The sequence below is a fragment of the Dryobates pubescens genome, chromosome 35, assembly GCF_014839835.1.
Source record: "Dryobates pubescens isolate bDryPub1 chromosome 35, bDryPub1.pri, whole genome shotgun sequence".
Lineage (NCBI taxonomy): Eukaryota > Metazoa > Chordata > Aves > Piciformes > Picidae > Dryobates > Dryobates pubescens.
Genome location: NC_071646.1, coordinates 1,417,191 through 1,436,183, shown reverse-complemented (window position 1 = coordinate 1,436,183; position 18,993 = coordinate 1,417,191). Strand labels below are relative to the sequence as shown.

Below are 18,993 nucleotides of genomic sequence, written 5' to 3'. Positions count from 1 at the left end.
GAAGGAGCTGCCCTAGGAGAGCAAGATGCTGGCAGGACACAGCTGGAGGGTGCAGCAGTATCTGGTGGTCTTGGCCGTGGCCTGGGGCGTCAGCTTCTTCCCCTCACCAAGCCAGGCTTTGCAGAGGTACAGCCATGCATGTCTCAGCTGGTCCACAGCCTGCTGGGTCTCCATGTGCCCCCCTGTTCCTGGTGCTTGGGCTGGAGCTGAGGACCAGAAGACTCTCCTGATGCTGCAGCTATGCTGGGAAACCCTCTGCCTCCTCCCTTTCTGTTCTCTGCTGGCACACCTGCCCTCCCCTGCCCCTCTTCTGCCCTCCCCTGCCCCTCTTCTGCCCTCCCCTGCCCCTCTTCTGCCCTCCCCTGCCCCTCTTCTGCCCTCCCCTGCTCCTCTTCTGCCCTCCCCTGCTCCTCTTCTGCCCTTCCCTGCTCCTCTTCTGCCCTTCCCTGCCCCTCTTCTGCCCTTCCCTGCTCCTCTTCCTCACGGACCACCATGAGGCTCAGCACCATCCCCTGCCTCCCCAGTAACCCGGGAGGCCAAGAGGAAGACTTTTCCTCGCAGAGCAAAGGAGGGGAGCGTGGGGCTGGGCTGAGCCCGTGGGGTCTGGGGGTGCCTCCTGCAGCGGTCAAGCCCGCTGGGGTCCCTGTCCTGGGGTCTGGCGCAGCCCCTGCAGGACCAGGACGGGGCTGGTGGAGGGAGGCAGAGGGCTGGCAGCGCAGGGTGCTGCGGGCAGCTGCTGCCATCTAGAGCCACCCTGCTGGATTTCCCGAGCAGCGCCGGGGAACGGGGAGGGGGTGGCAGGCAGCCTCGGCGCTCCCTGGTCCCCCAGCCCTGCCCTCGCCCCGCTCCCGGCAGGATCCCGCTGCGGAGGATGCCTTCCATCCGCCAGACGCTGCAGGAGATGGGGGTGAAGGTCTCGGATGTCTTCCCCGAGCTGAGGCAGAGCAGGCGCAGGGCGGTGGTCGGCCCCCGGAACGGGACGGCTCCCACCCTCCTCACCAACTACCTGGACGTGAGTGTCTCCCTTCTTAGGGGGGGCTGTCACCTCAAAACCACCCTGCCCCCGACGAGTCCCACCCGCTGCACCCCACCGGGCATTTGTTGCCCTGGCACCCCCACCTCGTGTGTGAGCTGTGCCCCAGGGATGCTCCCCGAGCCCTCTTCCTTTCCAGACTCAGTATTTCGGCGAGATCAGCATCGGGACCCCCGCCCAGACCTTCAAGGTGGTCTTTGACACCGGCTCAGCCAACCTGTGGGTGCCATCCTACAAGTGCTCCCCACTCTACAGTGCCTGTGGTGAGTGTGGGGCATGGCTGGAACCAGGCTGGGGCTGAAGCTCTCCAGCCTCAGCTCCAGTCGGTCCCAGACAGTTCCTCCACCCTGAGGGCTGCTCAGAGCAGGCTGGGATGGGTTTAACCTTTGGGCAAGGGGGGGTCTGCCTGCTGCTACCCACCCCTCTGGCACTGGGCCAGGGGCTCTCAGCTGATCCTGTCGTTGTCACCTTTATTTGCTTGCTTTATGGAATCACAGAGTCATGGAATTGTTTCAGCTGGAAAGGGCTCTAAGGTCATCCAGTCCAACCTTCCACCCAGCCCCACCATGCCACCAAACCCTGCCCCCAGCTGCCATGGCCACAGGTTTCTTCAACAGCTCCAGGGATGGGGACTCCACCACCTCCCTGGGCAGCCTGTGCCAGCCCCTGACCACTCCTGCAGCGAAGAAACTTTTCCTGGTGTCCAACCTAAACCTCCCCTGCTGCAACCTGAGGCCATTTCCCCTCATCCTCTCACTTGTTCCTTGGGGGAAGAGACTGCCCCACGCCCGGCTCCAACCTCCCTCCAGGGAGCTGCAGAGAGCAATGAGGTCTCCCCTCAGCCTCCTCTTCTGCACACTAAACACCCCCAGCTCCCTCAGCTGCTCCTCCCCAGCCCTGTTCTGCAGACCCTCCCCCAGCTTCGGTGCCCTCCTCGGTGTAAGAGCAGGGCACGCCCTGGCTGGCAGCTGCTTCCCACCGGAGCTCCGTCTGAGAAGCAGCAACCAAACCTGGCCGGCGCAGGGCTCAGGGATGTCACAGCCTCCTGCCAAGCGGCCACCACCACTGGATGCTCCTTCTCCCTCCCCCCAGTGTCCCACAGCCGCTACGACTCCTCCAAGTCACGGACGCACATCGCCAACGGCACCGCCTTCGCCATCCGCTACGGCACCGGCAGCGTCAAAGGCTTCCTCAGCCAGGACATCGTCATGGTGAGCCCATGCCCCCAGGCCACCCTCCTGGGGCTGCCGGCTCGGCCAGGACGTGCCCACCTGTGGCTCTGCTGCCCTCTGTGAGCGCTCCCGGCTGGCCGAGTCACCAGGCAGCCCGGTAGGGTGGTGATGGGTGGAGGGAGATGGAGGTGGGGCTGGAAGTGGATGGCGATGGGGCTGGAGATGGGGCTGGAGATGGGGGCTGGAGGTGGGGCTGGAGGTGGATGGAGATGGGGCTGGGTGGAGATAGGTGGAGGTAGATGGAGATGGGGCTGGAAGTGGATGTGGGTAAATGAATGTGGATGGAGATGGGTGGAGGGAGATGGAGGTGGGGCTGGATGTGGATGGAGATGTGGATGGAGATGGGGCTGGAGGTGAGGCTGGAGATGGATGGAGGTAGATGGAGGTGGGGCTGGAGGGGGATGTGGGTGAAGGGGATGTGGATGGAGATGGGTGGAGGGAGATGGAGGCAGGGCTGGAGGTGGATGTGGGTGGAGAAGGATGAAGCTGGATGGAGGTGGGGCTGGAGGCAGGCGGAGGAGGTGTTTATTCTCAGCCGTGCCCGGGAGGGTATCTGGGCTAAGGGAGGAGCTCCCTGGGCGATCCGGCCCCTGACCGCCCCCCCGTGCCCTCCCCCAGGTGTCAGACATCCCAATCGTCCAGGTGTTCGCCGAGGCCACGGCGCTGCCTGCCTTCCCCTTCATCTTCGCCAGGTTCGATGGGGTGCTGGGGATGGGCTACCCCAGCCAGGCCATCGATGGCATCACCCCCGTGTTCGACAGGATCCTCTCCCAGCAGATCCTCAAGGAGGAGGTGTTCTCTGTCTACTACAGCCGGTGGGTGCCGCGGGGGGCAGGCGGCGGGGCCGGGGAGGTGCTTTGCTCTTGCCGGGCACCGCAGCCAGGGCAGCGCTGGGCTTGCACCCGGGAGCTGGGGAAGAGCTGGGGCCGGGGGACCCGGCACGGGGTGGAGGGCAGGTGGAGGATGCCTGGAGGGGCTGGGATGGAATGAGGCAGCACAAGAGGTAGAACCAGGTGGGTGCTTATCTGGAGCTGCTGGGCAAGGAGTGCCAAGGCCGGGAGTGGCTGCTCCCTGCTTGTTTGTCACTGCTGGATTGCACCAAGTCACCAGCTCTGCTGGTGGGGCTGCAGTGGTCACAGCCAGGGGTGGGTTTGGTGTTTCATCTACAGGCAAAGTTAAAAAGGATCCCCCAAATCACTGACAAAAGAGCACTGGCAGCCAAGCCTCCTTCCATTTCTTGCCCCAGCATCTCCCCTCCCAGCAGCACCAAACCCCAGAGGGGCAGTGGGGGTGGGCAGCCAGTCCTGGCAGCTCTGGAATGCTGTCCCCCAGCCCAGCACTGCTAACCAGCCCTGGCAACGTCCAGGGCCAAACAGATCCAACCAGCTCCTGCTCCAAGCAGGGATGGTAGCTCCTCACCTAAAGAGGCACCCAGCAATAACAAGCAAAGCCTGAGGACGCTGGCTGCAAACTGGGGTGCTGCTGGGGCCCCCTGGGCACCCCAGGGGCACAGCTGGCCTCGGACCACAGGCTTATGGAGCCTCTTTCTCTTTGCAGAGCTTCGAAGTAAGAAGACCAAAAGCATGAGCACCCTTGAGACACCACCACTAACCCTGCACCCTGGGCACCAGCAGCACTCCCTGGGGACCAGCAGCACTCCCTGGGCACCATCAGCACTCCCTGCTCCCACTGCCAGCCCCAGGCCAGCCGTGCCCAGTGCTGGGACCAGTGGCAGACAGGCACTGCTCTGTGGGAGCTCAGATACCTGCCCCAGGCCCTGCCCACAGGCTGCCAACATCATCCTGCTCAGAGACCTCAGCATGTGGCACCTTTCTCCTGCAGGCTCTTGCACCTCTCTGAACTAACTCAGGGTTCCTTCTGCTTCTCCACCACTGCTTGCCAGAGCCTCAGGGCTGAGCAGGGTCCCTTCTTGCTGGGTTCCCGTGGGACAGCAGCCGAGGGGGAATCACTCTGCTGCATTTTGCACCCTAGGAATGCTCCTCTGAAACCTGGGGGGGAAATAATCCTGGGAGGCAGCGACCCAGCCTACTACAGCGGCGACTTCCACTACCTGAACGTCAGCAAGAGCGGCTACTGGCAGATCAGCATGAAGGGGTGAGGCCAGGGGGCGCCTGGGGAGAGCTTGCTGGGTGCTGGGGAAGGTGGTCCACGGGGGTATGAGTTCACTTGGGGTTGCTGGTGGATGCTTTCCCTTCTGTAGGGGAGTAAGGTTGGGTCCCTCCAGCACCGGACTGGGTCCCTCCAGCACCGGACTGGGTCCCTCCAGCACGGGGCTGACCCCTCTGGGCTCAGCAAAGAGATGGAGAACGCAGAGCTTGGGCTGATCGAACTTGGAAGCCACAGAGGAAGAGTCTAACTTCCTTTAGCCCTGCAGAAGGACTGAAACAATTCTGCTGTGTTTGATTAACCACCAAAATCCACACCCCCCACCCCCACACGTGATGGAGCTGGGCTTTGAGATTCAACAAGCTTGAAGGGAGGGTTCCCAGTGCCCCTGGAGACTCCGTGCTCTGGAGGCAGGGGGAGCAGCACAGGCTCTGCCTGGCCAAAGATGTGACCCCTGGGCACCTTGTGGCCCTGGGAGCTGAGCTGTGGTGCTCACGAGAAACCCGGGGTCAGCCCTTGCCCTTCCCACTCCAGAGTGTCTGTAGGGGCTGAGATCCTCTTCTGCAAGGAAGGCTGCTCCGTGGCCATCGACACCGGCGCCTCCTACATCACCGGCCCTGCCGGCCCCATCTCCGTGCTGATGAAAGCCATTGGGGCAGCAGAGATGGCTGAGGGAGAGGTGAGCAAACCTCCTCTGTCCCCTCTCCCGCGTCCCACCACCTACTCCTTTGGCTGCCTCTGCCCCAGCCCTTCCTTGCCCCAGCAAACGGGCACAGGGCTGCCTCCTCCTCCCCCTGCAGTACGTGGTGGACTGTGAGCAAGTCCCTCAGCTGCCCAACATCTCCTTCCACCTGGGTGGGAAGATTTATGTCCTCAGTGGCTCAGCCTACATCCTCCGGGTAAGCTGCACCCCTCTGGGTGGGGTGGGAGGGCAGCAGCTGTCCCCAGGCTGGGTGCATGCACCTTGGGGTGCAGCCCTCCAGCAGTACCCTGCACCCTCCTTGCTACCCAGCTCCCCTGCACCCTCCTTGCTGCCCTAGAGCAGCTAAGATGAGCCCCAGAATAGTTCTTCTTTCTCCCCACACCTCCCTGCTTGGCAGGGGTGTCCAGGTGGGTCAGACCAAGCTGTCACCGTTTCTTTGGGTGGTCTGGGGGAGATCTGGGGTGAGCAGAGACAGGCAGGGGTGCTCCTTCCCGGGAGAAGGAACATCCAGGCTCAGCAGAGTGCTGAGCTGGGGATCAGAGCTGGAGGGATTGCCCCTCCTGCCCCCTCCATCACCCCGCGGGTCTCCTTCTCTCTGCAGCAATCCCAGTACGGGGAGGATGTCTGCGTGGTGGCTTTCTCAGGGATGGACATCCCACCTCCAGCCGGTCCGCTCTGGATCCTGGGCGCCAGCTTCATCGGGCACTACTACACCAAATTCGACCGGCGCCACAACCGCATCGGCTTCGCCACGGCCCGCTGAGGGCTGGGGGCGCCGCGGGGAGGGATGGGGAGGGACCAGCCCGGAGCGCCGCTGGGAAGAAAGCGTTTGAAGAGCATTTCCTTGCAGCTCAGCCACCTCCTCCCTGTGCTGAAGCAACTGCAAAACCTCACCTTCTCCCACTCCAAAACCCCCGCGCTGCCTCCCGGGAATCTCTGCTGCCGAACCTTAAAGGCATCTCCTCGTCCCTGCGTGCAGGGGCTGGGAGTCCAAACGGGACCCTGGGGCTGGGGCTGCAGCTCCAGCGGCTTTGAGGGTACAAACTGGCCCCAAAGAGAGCTGCTGCTGGGTGTGGAGGTGTTGCAGGCAGCTGAGGAGGGATGATCTGCTGGGGTTTGTGTGATGCTTGGCACGGGAGGAAGATCATCTGGCTGCTGTTTAGTGATGGGTTTCGCTGGTGTTAGCCCAGCCCCTCCCCATGACTTTGACATTAAAGAGTCTTTGAGCAGCAGGACACTGAGGGGCTGCTTGTTCTGGAGCGCTGGGCACTCCTGGGGAGTCAGCAGAGAGGGAGGCACAGGTCAGAGAACCACAGAATTGTTGAGGTTGGGAGACCTCTGAGGCCATCAAGTCCAACCACCCACCCAGAGCTCACAACTCCCCCACTGCTGCTGAGCCACCAGCACTAACCCACGGCCCTCAGCACCACACCCAAGGGCCCTTTAAACCCCTGCAGGGCTGGGGACTCCACCACCTCCCTGGGCCAGTGCCTAAGAACCCTTTCTGGGAAGGAATCTTTCCTCATACCCTGAGCTCCAGCCCAGCCTCTCCACAACCTTGTGGCTGTGCAGAGATCCTGGGAAGCTTCTCCCCTTCCTTCCTCTTGGGAACTACTGAGCTTCCTCCATCCCATTCTACACCACACAGTCTCTGCCCTGGGGAGGACTCAAGTGAGGCCAGCTTCAAAGAGCAGCCGGTGGCTCAAAGGCCCTGATGGCTTCAGCCCTCAGCTGGCCTAAACCAGGATGGTTTTTCCCCAGGTCTCTCCAGGTCTGTTCCTATTCAGCAGAGTTCATTTCAAGCTGCAGGAGGGAGGGGGAAAAAATGCCTGGGCTGCTGCTGTGTGGTTCCTGGGCCCCTTAAGCCAGGCTATTAACACCTCTAATCGCTTGTGCCAGGACAATTTCCCGGTGGCTGCTGCCCAGTTCTGGCTGCAGGGCACCAATAACCCACCGCTGCCCCACATTAACACTCAGGATCATTATGGGCCAGCAATTAGGGCCACACTCAGCCCAGCAAAGCAACAGGAGCAATTATGAGCATCCCATTAAAACCTGCCAGAGCTGCCTCTATATTTAGCAGCTCGGGTGAGTGGCTGCTGGAGTTGTATTCTACTTTTCTCTCTCTCTCTGAACGATTTTCCCCAAGTCCCCACGGTCCATTTAGCTGGTTTCAGCCACCAGCCAGCTGTAAGCTTTGGAGGGGGCAATTCTCTGCTGCCAGCCCTCTGCAGTTGTTATTTCCTCTGATAATGAAGTGGGGCTGGAGTGGGGTCAGCAGACCCTGGAGGGGCTGTGCCAGCCGGTCCTGCTCACTCTTTGCCTACCAAACCTCTCCCCAACCCACCTGGAAATCCCTTAGAGGGGGAGGGCAGTGCTTGGTGGGTGAGAGGTTGGTCCACAGGGGACCTGCCCCTCCTGGAGCCCAGGGTGCTGCCAGCACATCTTGGGGTGCATCTCATGTGCACCATCCCCACCCTTTTTATGGCAGCTCTCAGATGAATGGAGGGGGCTGGGGGGCTGTGTGGAGACCTCTAAAGTGGTTGAGGGGGAAGGAGAAAGTACCTAGGGGCTGCAGGTGTGGAGAGGGGGTGGGGGTATCCCCACCCTGCTTATCCCAGATCCCAAAGGGATGTAGGGGCTCTGTGGGCTCCCCCACCCCGGGATGGCTGAGGAGGATGGAGAGGGTGGGGGGGAAGCAGCCGGGTGGAGAGGAGCGGCAGCAGGTGCGGGTGAGGGCTGTCCCGCTGCAGGTCCCGGGCGGTGCGGGCGGCAGCATCCCCATCCTTGGGATTCCAGCGGGATGGGGCTGGGGCTGTGCGGGACCCTCCCGAGGGATGCCGAGATGGGAGGAGGGAAGGCAGCCGGGAGGGAGGCACCGGCTGCAGGTGCTGAGGGCGGGGTGGAGGGTCCCGGTGCGGGTCCGGTGCGGGTCCCGCTGACCTCACAACGCGGGCGGGCGCTGCCGCGGGAGGCGGGAGGAAGGCGGGCCGGTGACTCATGGCTTCCCAACGGCGGGCGGCTCCTCCTCCTCCTCCTCCCCCTCCCCACGGCCGCCGGCCCCGCGGCAGCCCCCGGCACATGGGCCGCAGCTCCGGTGGCTCGGAGCTGGCTATGGCCGTGTCCCCCGGCCGCTGTCCCGACTGCCCGGCGCCGGAGCGGGGCGGCGATGCGGGGGCGATCTGCAGCGTCCCCCACCTCGGCATTGCGGTGGACGAGAGGGATGTGCTGCCAGGGGCTCTGCGGCTCATGCGGGAGCTGAGACCCGGCTGGGACCCGGCCAAGGTGAAGACCAAGGTATGGCCCTCTGCGGGTGGGAATTCGGGGAGGGGGGAGGAGGGAAACCTGGGTGGAGCATCCCCCACCGCCCTCAGGGACCTGCTGCTGCAGCCCAAGAACCCCCCGGGGGGGCTGCAAAGCTCAGCCTGGAGGGCTGTAGGGGCTTCACGATGAGGTATAAGGGGCAGGGAGGGGAGGCTGCGGGGTGCACCCAGGGGTGCTACAGGGCTCACCCTGGGGCAGCTGTGGCGCTCACTCAGAGGGGGCTATAAGGTCTGTATGAGGTTGGCTGTAGGACACACCGTGGGGGGCTTTAAGACCTGCCAAGGAGGGTGCAACATCCTGTCCTGACACCCCGGTTCTACCCTCCCAGCATGTAACTGGCACTGATCAGCTGTGCAAAGCTGTGATACCATCCCCCCACCCCTCAGGCTTCGGGGACCCCTTGGGCAGGCACCACTCTGTCAGCATGGTCCCAGGGTCCTGAAGGCTGCCGAGGTGGGGAACGGCCTGGGGGGTGGCATCCTGCACAGCTGGGACCCCTAGAGCCTGCCCTGCAGGTGCTGCACCCAGTGGTGCCAGGCCCCTGCTCACAGGAGCAGCTGCTCCCTAGAGGAGGTCTCACTTGGGTTACTTGTTGGCTGGCACCTCTGCCAGGCTGTGCCAGTTTGGATGGGAGCTGGGCTTTGGTGCTGGGCTCCTTGCTCGGGGTGGGAGCTGGCTGTCTGGAGCTGGCAGGGCTTTGCTGTGGCAGCTGCTTGTCAGGGGAGTCCCCTGCCCGGTCTGGGGTGGAAAACTGAGGCCAGTGGTGTCTGTGCCCTCGGTGGGCTCCAGAACTTGGGCACAGGAGGGTGGAAGTGGCAGAGCTGGGTGCTCTTAACCCCCTCCCCCCCACGTGTGCATGTGTCCCCCCTGCAGGGCTGTGCTTCCCCTGTGCCTGGAGGGTCATTAAAAATGTATTAATAGCCACGTGAAATTAAATACAAGAAGCTGCAGGAAAATCCATATGAAAGGGCAGATGGCAGTAGGCAGGAAGCTGGGAGCTGGAGTTCCTCAGCGCTGGAGTGAGCTCCTCACAGGAGTCGTAAGGGCAGGAAACGTCTTGGGGCTCTGTGCAGCACCCAGCGCAGCCCTCGGCAGGGATGGTTGCTTGGGGAGGACTCAGCTCTGCCGGGGTCCAGGCTCCCTGCAAGCATCAGAGGGGATCAGTGCGCAGCAGCAGCTTGTCTGTGTCTGTGTGTGAGGGGGGAGTTGCTTTTAATTAAAGTAAATAGGGTAAACCCTCCCCCCCCCAAGCTTAGGACACAGCCAGGGGAAGATCCTTCAGCTGTGTTTCCTTCCGCTGCCATCGCAGGAGCTGTTCAGGAGGGGACTGGAGCAGTGCTCTGGTCCTCAGCTGGTTCCCATTAGCCTTTCTGTTCCCTTTCCCCCACTCGCTGGAGCTGTGCCCAGTTCACAGCACCTCACTGCACAGTGCTGGTGCCCAGCTGCTTGCAGGGACTGTGCCAGGCTGTGCCAATGACACCAAAACCTCTGCCCGTGCTTCGGGCAGGCTGTGGGAGATGGGAAGGCTCTGGCTGCTTGGCCTCTCCCCCACCCTGCCCTCTTTCTGCTAGGATCTTCAGCCCCTCTGTGCTCCAGCTTGTGCCAGCTTCCCAGGGCTCCCATTCCTCAGCCTCTGAGCTCAGTCCCTGAGCAGCAGGATCTGGGTGCAGGGAAGGCACAGGCGGTGTTGGTGAGTCAGGGAAGCACACACTCCTCCATCACACTCCTCCATCCCTCAGACAGAGATAAGAAGAGCAGCAGCGACATGGAGCCAACCCCCTGTGAGAACTCCAGCCCAGCTGGGATGTTTTTAGCCCAGAGTTTGGCAGCAAGATGCCCTTCTGCAGCCTGGCCCTGGGCTGCTGGCTACCTCTCAGGCTGGGGAGTGCTGCTGGGGGTGCAAGGAGCCAGCCCAGCCACGTTTAGGGGATGCTGAGAGGATCTCCCAGGTGGAGCAGCTGCTTTCCAGCACCTTTGCAGAGGGCTTGGGTCTCGCTTTGCATCTCTCTGCTGCAAGTGGAGTGGAGTCAGGCTGCCTTTTTGTCACACAGCCACAGCAGGGAAGGGTTTGGGCTGGCAGCAGCAGCACTGTGGCCCCGCTGAGAGCACTTTGGATCCACAAGGAACAGCACTGGGAATCTGCCCAGCAGCCCTGCTCCTTCCCTGGGAGCCGGAGGAGCTGCTGCCTGCCAGCCAGGCGAGTCCCTGCCTGCGTGAGTGCAGGGTGCTGAGGAACCACGTGTGTGCCTCCGAAGTTAGTGACCTGGAATTCAAGGGGGGGGGATAAGGCTCAGTAATCCTGTTAAACCCTCTGGAAAGGGCTGATCAGGGCTGCGGAGCAGCAAAACAAAGCAGCAGAAGGACGCTGGAGGTGAGGTGGCGCTGAGGACCCTGCCGCGGAGCAGGGCACCGGCCCCGGGGCACAACATCCTCTGCACGGATGAGCCACGACCCCTCCTGGCTGCCGGATTCCTGGCCTCTGGGGCCTGGCAGGACAGGGAGAGGAGGCAGCCAAGCCCGGCACCGTGGTGGGAACACAGATTATCTGGCCTGGGAAAAGCAGCTCGGTGGCTTGAGAAGGCTCAGCTCCCCCTCCAGCAGCCGCAGCTAGGTGGCAGGGGGCGCGGTGGGCAGCTCCCCTCTTGCCGTGCTGGCAGCCAGCTGTGTCCTGAGGGGTGTGCTGGAGCTGCCTGGCTTGGGATGTCTCATTCCAGTGCCTGGAGCTTCCCTGGAGGCTGTGTGGAGCCCTATATATAGGCAGCCTATATAGGAGTGCGAGTTGCTGTGTGGGATGTCTAAAATTAGCTGTCCCACCCCCGGGCACCGCTGCTGCTGCCACACGTGCCCTCGCCCCCCCCTCCTGCTCCACACCTGCTGCAGCTCCCCAGACCCAGGGCAGAGCAAGAGATCACCATGCTGGGGAGCAGCACCCCCCCAGCACGCTCAGCCTCGCTGCCAAGCTGGGATCCAGACATTCATTGCATGGGATGGGATGGGATGGGATGGGATGGGATGGGATGGGATGGGATGGGATGGGATGGGATGGAAGGGACCTCAAAGAGCAACCAGTTCCAACCCCCCTTGCCCCAGACAGGGATGCCTCCCACCAGCCCAGGTTGCTCAAGGCCTCATCCAGCCTGGCCTTGAGCACCTCCAGGGAGGATGCCTCCCCAGCCTCCCTGGGCAGCCTGTGCCAGTGCCTCCCCATCCTCGCTCTCAAGAACTTCTTCCTCATCTCCAATCCCAATCTGCCCTGCGTGGGGCTGAGCCTCCCACCTGCAGGGGGTGGGGGGTTTCCCCTGGGGGCGACGGCAGCCCAGCCCCCTCGGTGTCACCAGCGGCAAGAGGAATCCCCAGGGGATGAGGAGAGGAGCTGGGCAGCGGCGGCAGCCCCTGCATGTGCCCGGGCAGCCGGCCAAGGCGAGGCGAGCCGAGAACAAAACTCTCTTTCCATCTGTGAGGAGCCATCAGAGCAATGACACAGAGATGTCCCCAGCAGCGACGTCCCTGCCTATCAGCGACCTGGCCCCGCGGGGGAGGGTCGGGAGGAGGAGGGGGTGGAGGGGGCGGTGGTGTTTGCTCCGAGTGCTTTGCTGCCTCGCTGTGGCGTTTGGAGGTTGTTTGGGGTAGGGGAGAGGGGGGCGGGGGTGGTGGTGTTTGTTTATTGGTTTAGTCATTTAATGCCAAAAGATTTACTCAGATTTTGGGGGGGAGAGTGGTTGCCAGGGCTGGTTGGTTGCCAGCTCTGCTGGTGGCACATCTGGGCTGGTGGCACACCTGGCCTGAGCTTCCAGGTGAAAAGGGGCAGGATTCCCACCCAACACCCACCCCCCCCACCCCCCCCCCCCCCCCGCCTCCCCTCCTGCCTGGGAACCTTGAGGTCTTGCAACCTTGTGCCACCTGCTGCTGTGGGCATCGCTGCTCCGTGTTCCCTTCTGCCCCACTGGCACAGAACCAGCAAATTGTTTGGGTTGGAAGAGGTCTTTCAGGTCATCAACTCCAACCCTTAACCCCAGCACTGCCAGGGCACCGCTGAACCATGGACCTCAGCACCACACCTCCAGGGCTGTGGAACCCCCTCCAGGGATGGGGGCTCCACCTGGGCAGCCTGGGCCAGGGCTTGGCACAGCTGAAGGGGAAGGAATTGTTCCTCAGGTCCAAGCTGAACCTCTCCTGGTTCAGCCTGGGGTTGCTGCCTCTTGTCCTGCTGCTTGTTCCTTGGGAGAAGAGGGCAACCCCCACCCCTGCCACAGGGGTGCCAGGGAGGGGCCATGGGGGTGGTTGTAAATCCTCAGTGCTGGATAAGCTCCAACAGCAGATTTGCCTTTGGGACCCCTGTGCCACTGTCCCACTCCAAAGGACCCAGGACCCACTGTGGGTTTTGAGCCCAGGACACTCTGCTGGTGATACTCTGTCTACAACTGCCTGAAGGGAGGTTGGAGCCAGGTGGGGGTTGGGCTCTTCTCCCAGGCACCCAGCAGCAGAACAAGAGGACACAGTCTCAAGCTGTGCCAGGGCAGGTTCAGACTGGAGGTGAGGAGAAAGCTCTTCCCAGAGAGAGTTGTTGGCCATTGGGATGTGCTGCCCAGGGAGGTGGTGGAGTCCCCATCCCTGGAGGTGTTCAGGAGGGGCTTGGATGTGGCACTTGGTTTGGTGGTCAGGAGGTGCTGGGTGCCAGCTTGGACTTGATGATCTCTGAGGTCTCTTCCAACCTTTCTGACTCTCTGATTCTGGAGGCTTAATCCAAGTGGAACAAAATCTGTGCCTTAGAGCCCTCCTCCCCCCTACCCCCGCCCTGCCTATTGCCTTTGCCAGGCTGCTTTCACCCCCGGGGCAGGGGGGGGAAGGGGCTTCCCCCCTGCCCAGCCGGCGCGGTGGGGGCAGGGCTGTGCCTCTCCTCTTGCCCTCCAGCTCTTCACCGATGGCATCACCAACAAGCTGGTGGCCTGCTACACGGAGGAGGGCCTGGGGGACGCGGTGCTGGTGCGGGTGTACGGCCGCAGGACGGAGCTCTTCGTCGACAGGGAGACCGAGCTGCGCAACTTCCAGGTGCTGCGAGCCCACGGCTGCGCCCCCGACCTCTACTGCGCCTTCCACAACGGCCTCTGCTACCAGTTCCTGCCCGGCGTCGCCCTGGGGCCCCACCACGTGCGGGACCCCCGCATCTTCAGGTGGGCAGCACCCCTGTGGCCTCGGGGGGGACGTGGGGCTGGGGGCAGCCCCGGGAGCCAGAGCTCCTCTGTGCTCCCAGCTGCTGCTCTCTACAGCTGCCTGAAGGGAGGTTGGAGCCAGGTGGGGGTTGGGCTCTCCTCCCAGGCACCCAGCACCAGAACAAGAGGACACAGTCTCAAGCTGTGCCAGGGGAGGTTCAGGCTGGAGGTGAGGAGAAAGTTCTTCCCAGAGAGAGTTGTTGGCCATTGGGATGTGCTGCCCAGGGAGGTGGTGGAGTCCCCATCCCTGGAGGTGTTCAGGGGGGGATTGGATGTGGCACTTGGAGCCAGGGTTTGGTGGTCAGGAGGTGCTGGGTGCCAGGTTGGACTTGATGAGCTCTGAGGTCTTTTCCAGCCTTATTGATTCTGTGATTCTTCCTCTCCTTCATGGAATCATTTGGGTTAGCAAAGGCCTTTGAGCTCATCCCCTCCAACCATTCTCTGACTCTACCAAGGCCTGGGGCTAACCCCTGGCCCTCAGCACCACAGCTCTGTGGCTTTGGAACACCTCCAGGGCTGGGGATTCAGCCACCTCCCTGGGCAGCCTGTGCCAGGCTTGGAGAACCCTTTCAGGGAAGAAGTTTCTCCTCATGCCCAACCTAACCCTCCCCTGGGGCAACCTGAGATCATCTTCTCTCACCCTGTCACTTGTTCCTTGGGAGCAGAGCCCAACCCCACCTGGCTCCAGCCTCCTTTCAGGGAGCTGCAGAGAGCAGTGAGGTCTCCCTCAGCCTCCTCTTCTCCAGGCTGAACACCCCCAGCTCCCTCAGCTGCTCCTCACAGCATTTGTTCCCCAGCTTTGTTGCCCTTAGCTCCAGACCTGTGCTCAGGCATTGCTGGGGGGTGAAGAGAGGTCTCACAAGAGCCATGGCTTTCACCTGACCTTGCCCTGGCAGGCTGGATGCTGCTTTGGGCCCAGAGAGGGTCTAGCAATGCTTCAGAGGGTGGCAGCTGGGGCAGAAGGGAGTCTCACCTGGGCTGAGCCTGCGTTTTTCAGCACAGGCCATCTGCAGGCTGGCTTTGAGGGCTGCTGCTCTCAGCAGCGCTGCTCCAGGGCCACCTCTCCGGCTCTGTGCTCCTTGCAGGCTGGTGGCCCAGCAGATGGCCAGGGTGCATGCCATCCACGCCAACGGGAGCCTCCCCAAGGCCATCCTCTGGCAGAAGCTGCACAAATACCTCACCCTCGTGAAGATGGATCTCAGCCCAAAGGTATCCAACCCCAGGTAAAGGCAGAGGGATCCCAAAGAGCCAGGCTCTGGCTTGGGCATCCGCTGCCCACCCAGCCCTGAGCTTATGGGACCAGGGGGGAGAGCCCCAGGCCCCAGGTAAAGCCTCTGTGGGTGACTGGGCTGGGGGCTGGCTCTGACCATGTGGCCACTTCTGGGTCCTGGAATGCCTTGGGCTGGAGGGGACCCTCAAAGCTCCCCCAGTCCAACCCTCCTGCAGCGAGCAGGGGCAGCCCCAACCAGAGCAGGCTGCTCAGAGCCACAGCAGCCCTGAGCTAGGCTGTCCCCAGGGATTCTCCTGATCCCTCTGTGAGAAAGCTCATGGCCAAGCCCCCCCAGAGCAGGTGGGATGGAGGCATCCCCCTGCACCCTTCAGCTCCCTTCCTCCTGCCAGTCTGGGAGCAGGATTAGAGCAGAGACAGCTCTGGGTTGTGTCTGTACAGCACCCAGGCAGGATCTAGCCAGAGCCTCCCACCTGCTCTGCTCATCCTCCTCCTCTTCCTCCCTGCAGATCTCAGCTCTGCATTTTTAGCCTTCCCTAGAGTAAGCTCAGGGCCTTCTTGTGGGGATCTGAGCAGCAAGGCTGAGCTGATGCTGGGAGGGAAAGCCTGTAGAGAACCCATCCAGCTCCCACTTCAGACCAGTCCAGCCCATTTCTGAGGGCCTGGGTTCAGGCCAGGTGAGTGCTGGGATGTCTGGGAAGGATTGGGGCAGCCCCAAGAGGTGGTGGAGGTGAATGAACCTGAAGGCAAGCAAATGATTAACCTGCTGCCTGAGCTGCAGTGCCAAGACCTGGGGGCTGTCCTCAGCCCTCCCCCTGCTGCAGGCAGACTTTACCCAAACCCACACCCCCAGTGTCAGCCAATTGATTAACCATTAACCAGCTCTGCTCCTGGAGCTGGACCTCCTGAGCTCCCTGAGAGGGGGACGTGCCCTGGCAGAGCCCAAAGCGTTCCTCTTGCCTGGGGATTAATTGGGAGCTCAGGCAGGGAGGGTTAAGAGGCTTGGTGCCTGCCTGGGGGGGAAGCCCTCCCACTCCAGAAATGTCTTCTGACCCCCCCTGGTTAACTCTGCAAAGGTACTGACTGCAGCAGCTGGTGGAGGAAGCATCTTCACAGCCTTCCTCCTGCCTGGGAGGACACAGTTTGAGCTCCAGCAGAATGCACAGGCCAGGGGGCAAGGGACACAAAAGTGGAGCCCAGGAGGCTCCATCTGAGCAGGAGGAGAAACTTCTTTGGTGTGAGGCTGCTGGAGGCCTGGAGCAGGCTGCCCAGAGAGGGGCTGTGGAGTCTGCTTGTGTGGAGAGCTTCCAACCCCCCCTGGCCAGTGTGCTCCTGGGCAAGCTGCTGTGGGTGCCCTGCTTGGACTGGGTGAGCTCCAGAGGTCCCTTCCACCCTCACCAGGCTGGGATCCTGTGCTGTGGGTGTTAGTGGGGAGGAGGGCAGAGCTGTGGCACCTGCCAGGCTCCCTGGGCACACTGCAGGACGTCAGACTTCAGCTCCACTCCAACCACGTCCTCATTAGCCCCATTGTGAGAGCCCCTAACCCACAGGGATGGAATCCAGGGGGTCAGCACTGCCCCCTGCCCCTGAGGGAGGCTCCCCAGGAGCAAGAGTGATTTTGTTTGTTGGTTTCCTCCCCTTGCCCAGCCTCCAGCAGGATGTGCCCAGCCTGGAGGTGCTGGAACACGAACTGGCCTGGATGAAGGAAGCCCTCTCCCAGCTGGGGTCCCCTGTGGTGCTGTGCCACAACGACCTGCTCTGCAAGAACATCATCTACGACCAGACACGAGGTTGGTGGCACCTCCACTGCCTGCCCAGCAGAGGGTCTGTCCCTTGCCCACCCCCCAGGAGCACGGGGGGTGGCTGGCAGCCTCCCTCACAGCCCTTTGCCTCCACAGAGCAAGTTCACTTCATAGACTACGAGTACACAGGCTACAACTACCAGGCCTTTGACATTGGGAACCACTTCAACGAGTTTGCAGGTGAGCTGAGCACCAAAGGTCCCATCCTGGCTTCCAGTGGCTTGCCTTGAGGTCTGCCCAGCCCTGGAGGTGGCAGCTGGGTCCCCATTCCCACGCTGGGAAATGAAGCAGCTTGGTGGTCTTGTGTGATCTGCTCTTGGTGACCCTGCCCTGGCAGGGGGCTTGGACTGGATGAGCTCTCAAGGTCCCTTCCAGCCCTTCACATTGGCTCTGTGGCTCTGGGTGAGCCTTTGGACCTGCTGGATCTTGAAGGCCTTTTCCAAGCCTGGTGGTGCTGATTCTCAGGTCAGAGCGAGGTGTGAGGGGCAGGGGAGGCTCTCTGCTGCTGGTGCTGAGCTGCTGGGTGCAGCACCTCTCACCAGCTCAGCTCAGCCATGCAAGGGCTGCCTGGGTGCCTCCAATCAGCAGCTTTAATCCCTGGCTTGTGCTCCTTCCCAGCCTGCAGGGGGCTGGAAGGGACCTTCCAAGCTCAGCTTGCCCAATCCCCGCTGCAGGCAGCAGGGACAGCTCCAACCAGAGCAGGCTGCCCAGGGCCACTGCAAGGCTGACTTTTGAATGCCTCCAGGGATGGAGCCTCAACCACAGCTCTGGGCAACCTGTTCCTGTATTTCATGCCTCTGACTGTGCAGGACTCCCTCACCAGGGGCTCTGCAGGGCTTCCCCTCCCCCATGAGAGGGGGAGAACCCAGTGCTCAGCTGGCTGTGTCCTAGAGGAAACCTTCCCTTTGCCCTCGTGTCCCTGGGGCATGGCTGACCCTGGCTCCCCTTGCAGGTGTGAAGGAGGTGGACTATGGCCTCTACCCCAGCAAGGAGACCCAGCTGCAGTGGCTGCACTCCTACCTGCAGGCTTTCAAACAGCTGACCCAGGGGGAGAGAGGAGGCAGCGAGGTGTCCAGGGAGGAGCTGGAGGCTCTCTATGTGCAAGTGAACAAGTTTGCCTTGGTGAGTGCTGCAGATGGGAAGGAGCCAGCCTCTCTCAAGAGGGCTTCCCTCTGCTCTCAGGTGAGCTTGGATGGTGAGGACAGGGCTGCAGGCACCAGCCTCTGGGAGTTTGGAGGCACCTGGAGCAGTAAGCTGGCCCCAAAGAGCCTGGCTGCACCTCAGAGGCCCTGGGCAAGGTCAGAGATAGTGCTGGCTGCCTGCCACCCCCCCCAGCACATGCCAAGGAACAGAGTGTCTCTGATAGCTGTGGCCTTGGGCATCCCTTCAGAGAGGTCAAGCAGAGCTGGGCATGAGGAAATCCTCTTTGGTACCAAAGCCATGGGCAGGCAGAGCCAATTTTCTGGAAGCTTCAGGCAAAATCCCAGCTGGTTCCTGGCTGGAGCTGCCAGGAGGCACAGCCCAGCTGGTACCCTGAGCACCCTTCCTGCTGGGACCAGCCTCCAGAGGGTACCAAAATCCACCCATGGGCCAGCTCCAGTTTGGCTGCCACCCCTCATCCTGCCACCACAGCCATGGCCCTGCTGGGACCTAACCAGGGAATGCTCCCTGCCTGCTTCTGATCCTGGTTTTGCCTGTTGCAGGCATCCCATTTCCTCTGGGCATGCTGGGGGCTGATCCAGGACAAATACTCTACCATAGACTTTAATTTCTTAAGGTGAGTCCAGTGGGGCTGGGGGGATGTGGGGGCTCTTAATTTGCTCCCAGCACAGTTTGGTGCTGGCTGGAGCACGAGGACCCCAAGGGTCACCTCCAGCCTGGAGGGATCCTCTGTAGCCAGGTGACATAGAGCTGGGGGGGGGAGGAGGGGGGACAGATGTCTCAGCTCTGTGCCCCTCTCCTCTCTTGGCAGATATGCAAAGCTAAGGTTTAAACAGTACTTCAAGATGAAGCCAGTGGTCATGGCCCTGCAGAGCCCCAAGTAGCCTCTCTGGCCCTGAGCCCCTGAACTGCTTTGTCCTCGCTGCGGCCACAGCTCTCGCAGCCCCCTCGCCCCTTGCCCACCCCAGCCAGGGGCTGAGGGCAGGTCTTGATGGTGGGAAGGGGAAGGAGAGGAGCTCTGACCCAGCCACCACTTGAAAGAGGCCTTGGACATGCCTGAAACTGGACCATGAGATGCTGAAGAGGACCACGGCCTCGGAGAGGTCCCTGCCTGTGCCAGGAAGCCTTAACGCCCAGCCCCGGCTGGCAGCCCCTGCCCAGCAGCTCCCTGCT

General features: G+C 62.2%; 2 protein-coding genes across 3 annotated transcripts; both read left to right on the top strand.

Annotated features, from left to right (window-relative positions):
• Window positions 1-25: 25 nt before the first annotated feature.
• REN (renin) lies at window positions 26-5,898 on the top strand. Its single transcript, XM_054176449.1, has 10 exons — window positions 26-126; window positions 856-1,012; window positions 1,173-1,296; window positions 2,126-2,244; window positions 2,884-3,080; window positions 3,823-3,831; window positions 4,258-4,380; window positions 4,927-5,071; window positions 5,193-5,291; window positions 5,697-5,898. The coding sequence occupies exons 1-10, from the start codon at window positions 26-28 to the stop codon at window positions 5,856-5,858; spliced, it is 1,236 nt and encodes a 411-aa protein (XP_054032424.1). The 3' UTR covers window positions 5,859-5,898.
• Window positions 5,899-8,165: 2,267 nt separating this feature from the next.
• Window positions 8,166-18,993, top strand: ETNK2 (ethanolamine kinase 2). 2 transcript variants are annotated; one of them, XM_054176490.1, is made up of 8 exons: window positions 8,166-8,392; window positions 13,331-13,590; window positions 14,715-14,852; window positions 16,505-16,647; window positions 16,756-16,839; window positions 17,612-17,781; window positions 18,363-18,436; window positions 18,632-18,993. In XM_054176490.1, exons 1-8 carry the CDS (start codon window positions 8,177-8,179, stop codon window positions 18,702-18,704), a joined length of 1,158 nt encoding a protein of 385 aa, XP_054032465.1. In that variant the 5' UTR covers window positions 8,166-8,176; the 3' UTR covers window positions 18,705-18,993. The 2 variants fall into 2 exon arrangements, with proteins under 2 accessions (XP_054032465.1, XP_054032466.1); XM_054176491.1 differs by lacking the exons at window positions 18,363-18,436; window positions 18,632-18,993 and adding an exon at window positions 18,050-18,334.

Coding starts and splice junctions, on each gene's coding strand:
- REN (XM_054176449.1), top strand. CDS start 26: ATGCTGGCAGGACACAGCTGGAGGGTGCAGCAGTATCTGGTGGTCTTG. Junction 127..855: donor CCAAGCCAGGCTTTGCAGAG/GTACAGCCATGC, acceptor CGCTCCCGGCAG/GATCCCGCTGCGGAGGATGC. Junction 5,292..5,696: donor GCTCAGCCTACATCCTCCGG/GTAAGCTGCACC, acceptor TTCTCTCTGCAG/CAATCCCAGTACGGGGAGGA.
- ETNK2 (XM_054176490.1), top strand. CDS start 8,177: ATGGGCCGCAGCTCCGGTGGCTCGGAGCTGGCTATGGCCGTGTCCCCC. Junction 8,393..13,330: donor CGGCCAAGGTGAAGACCAAG/GTATGGCCCTCT, acceptor CTTGCCCTCCAG/CTCTTCACCGATGGCATCAC. Junction 13,591..14,714: donor CGGGACCCCCGCATCTTCAG/GTGGGCAGCACC, acceptor TGCTCCTTGCAG/GCTGGTGGCCCAGCAGATGG.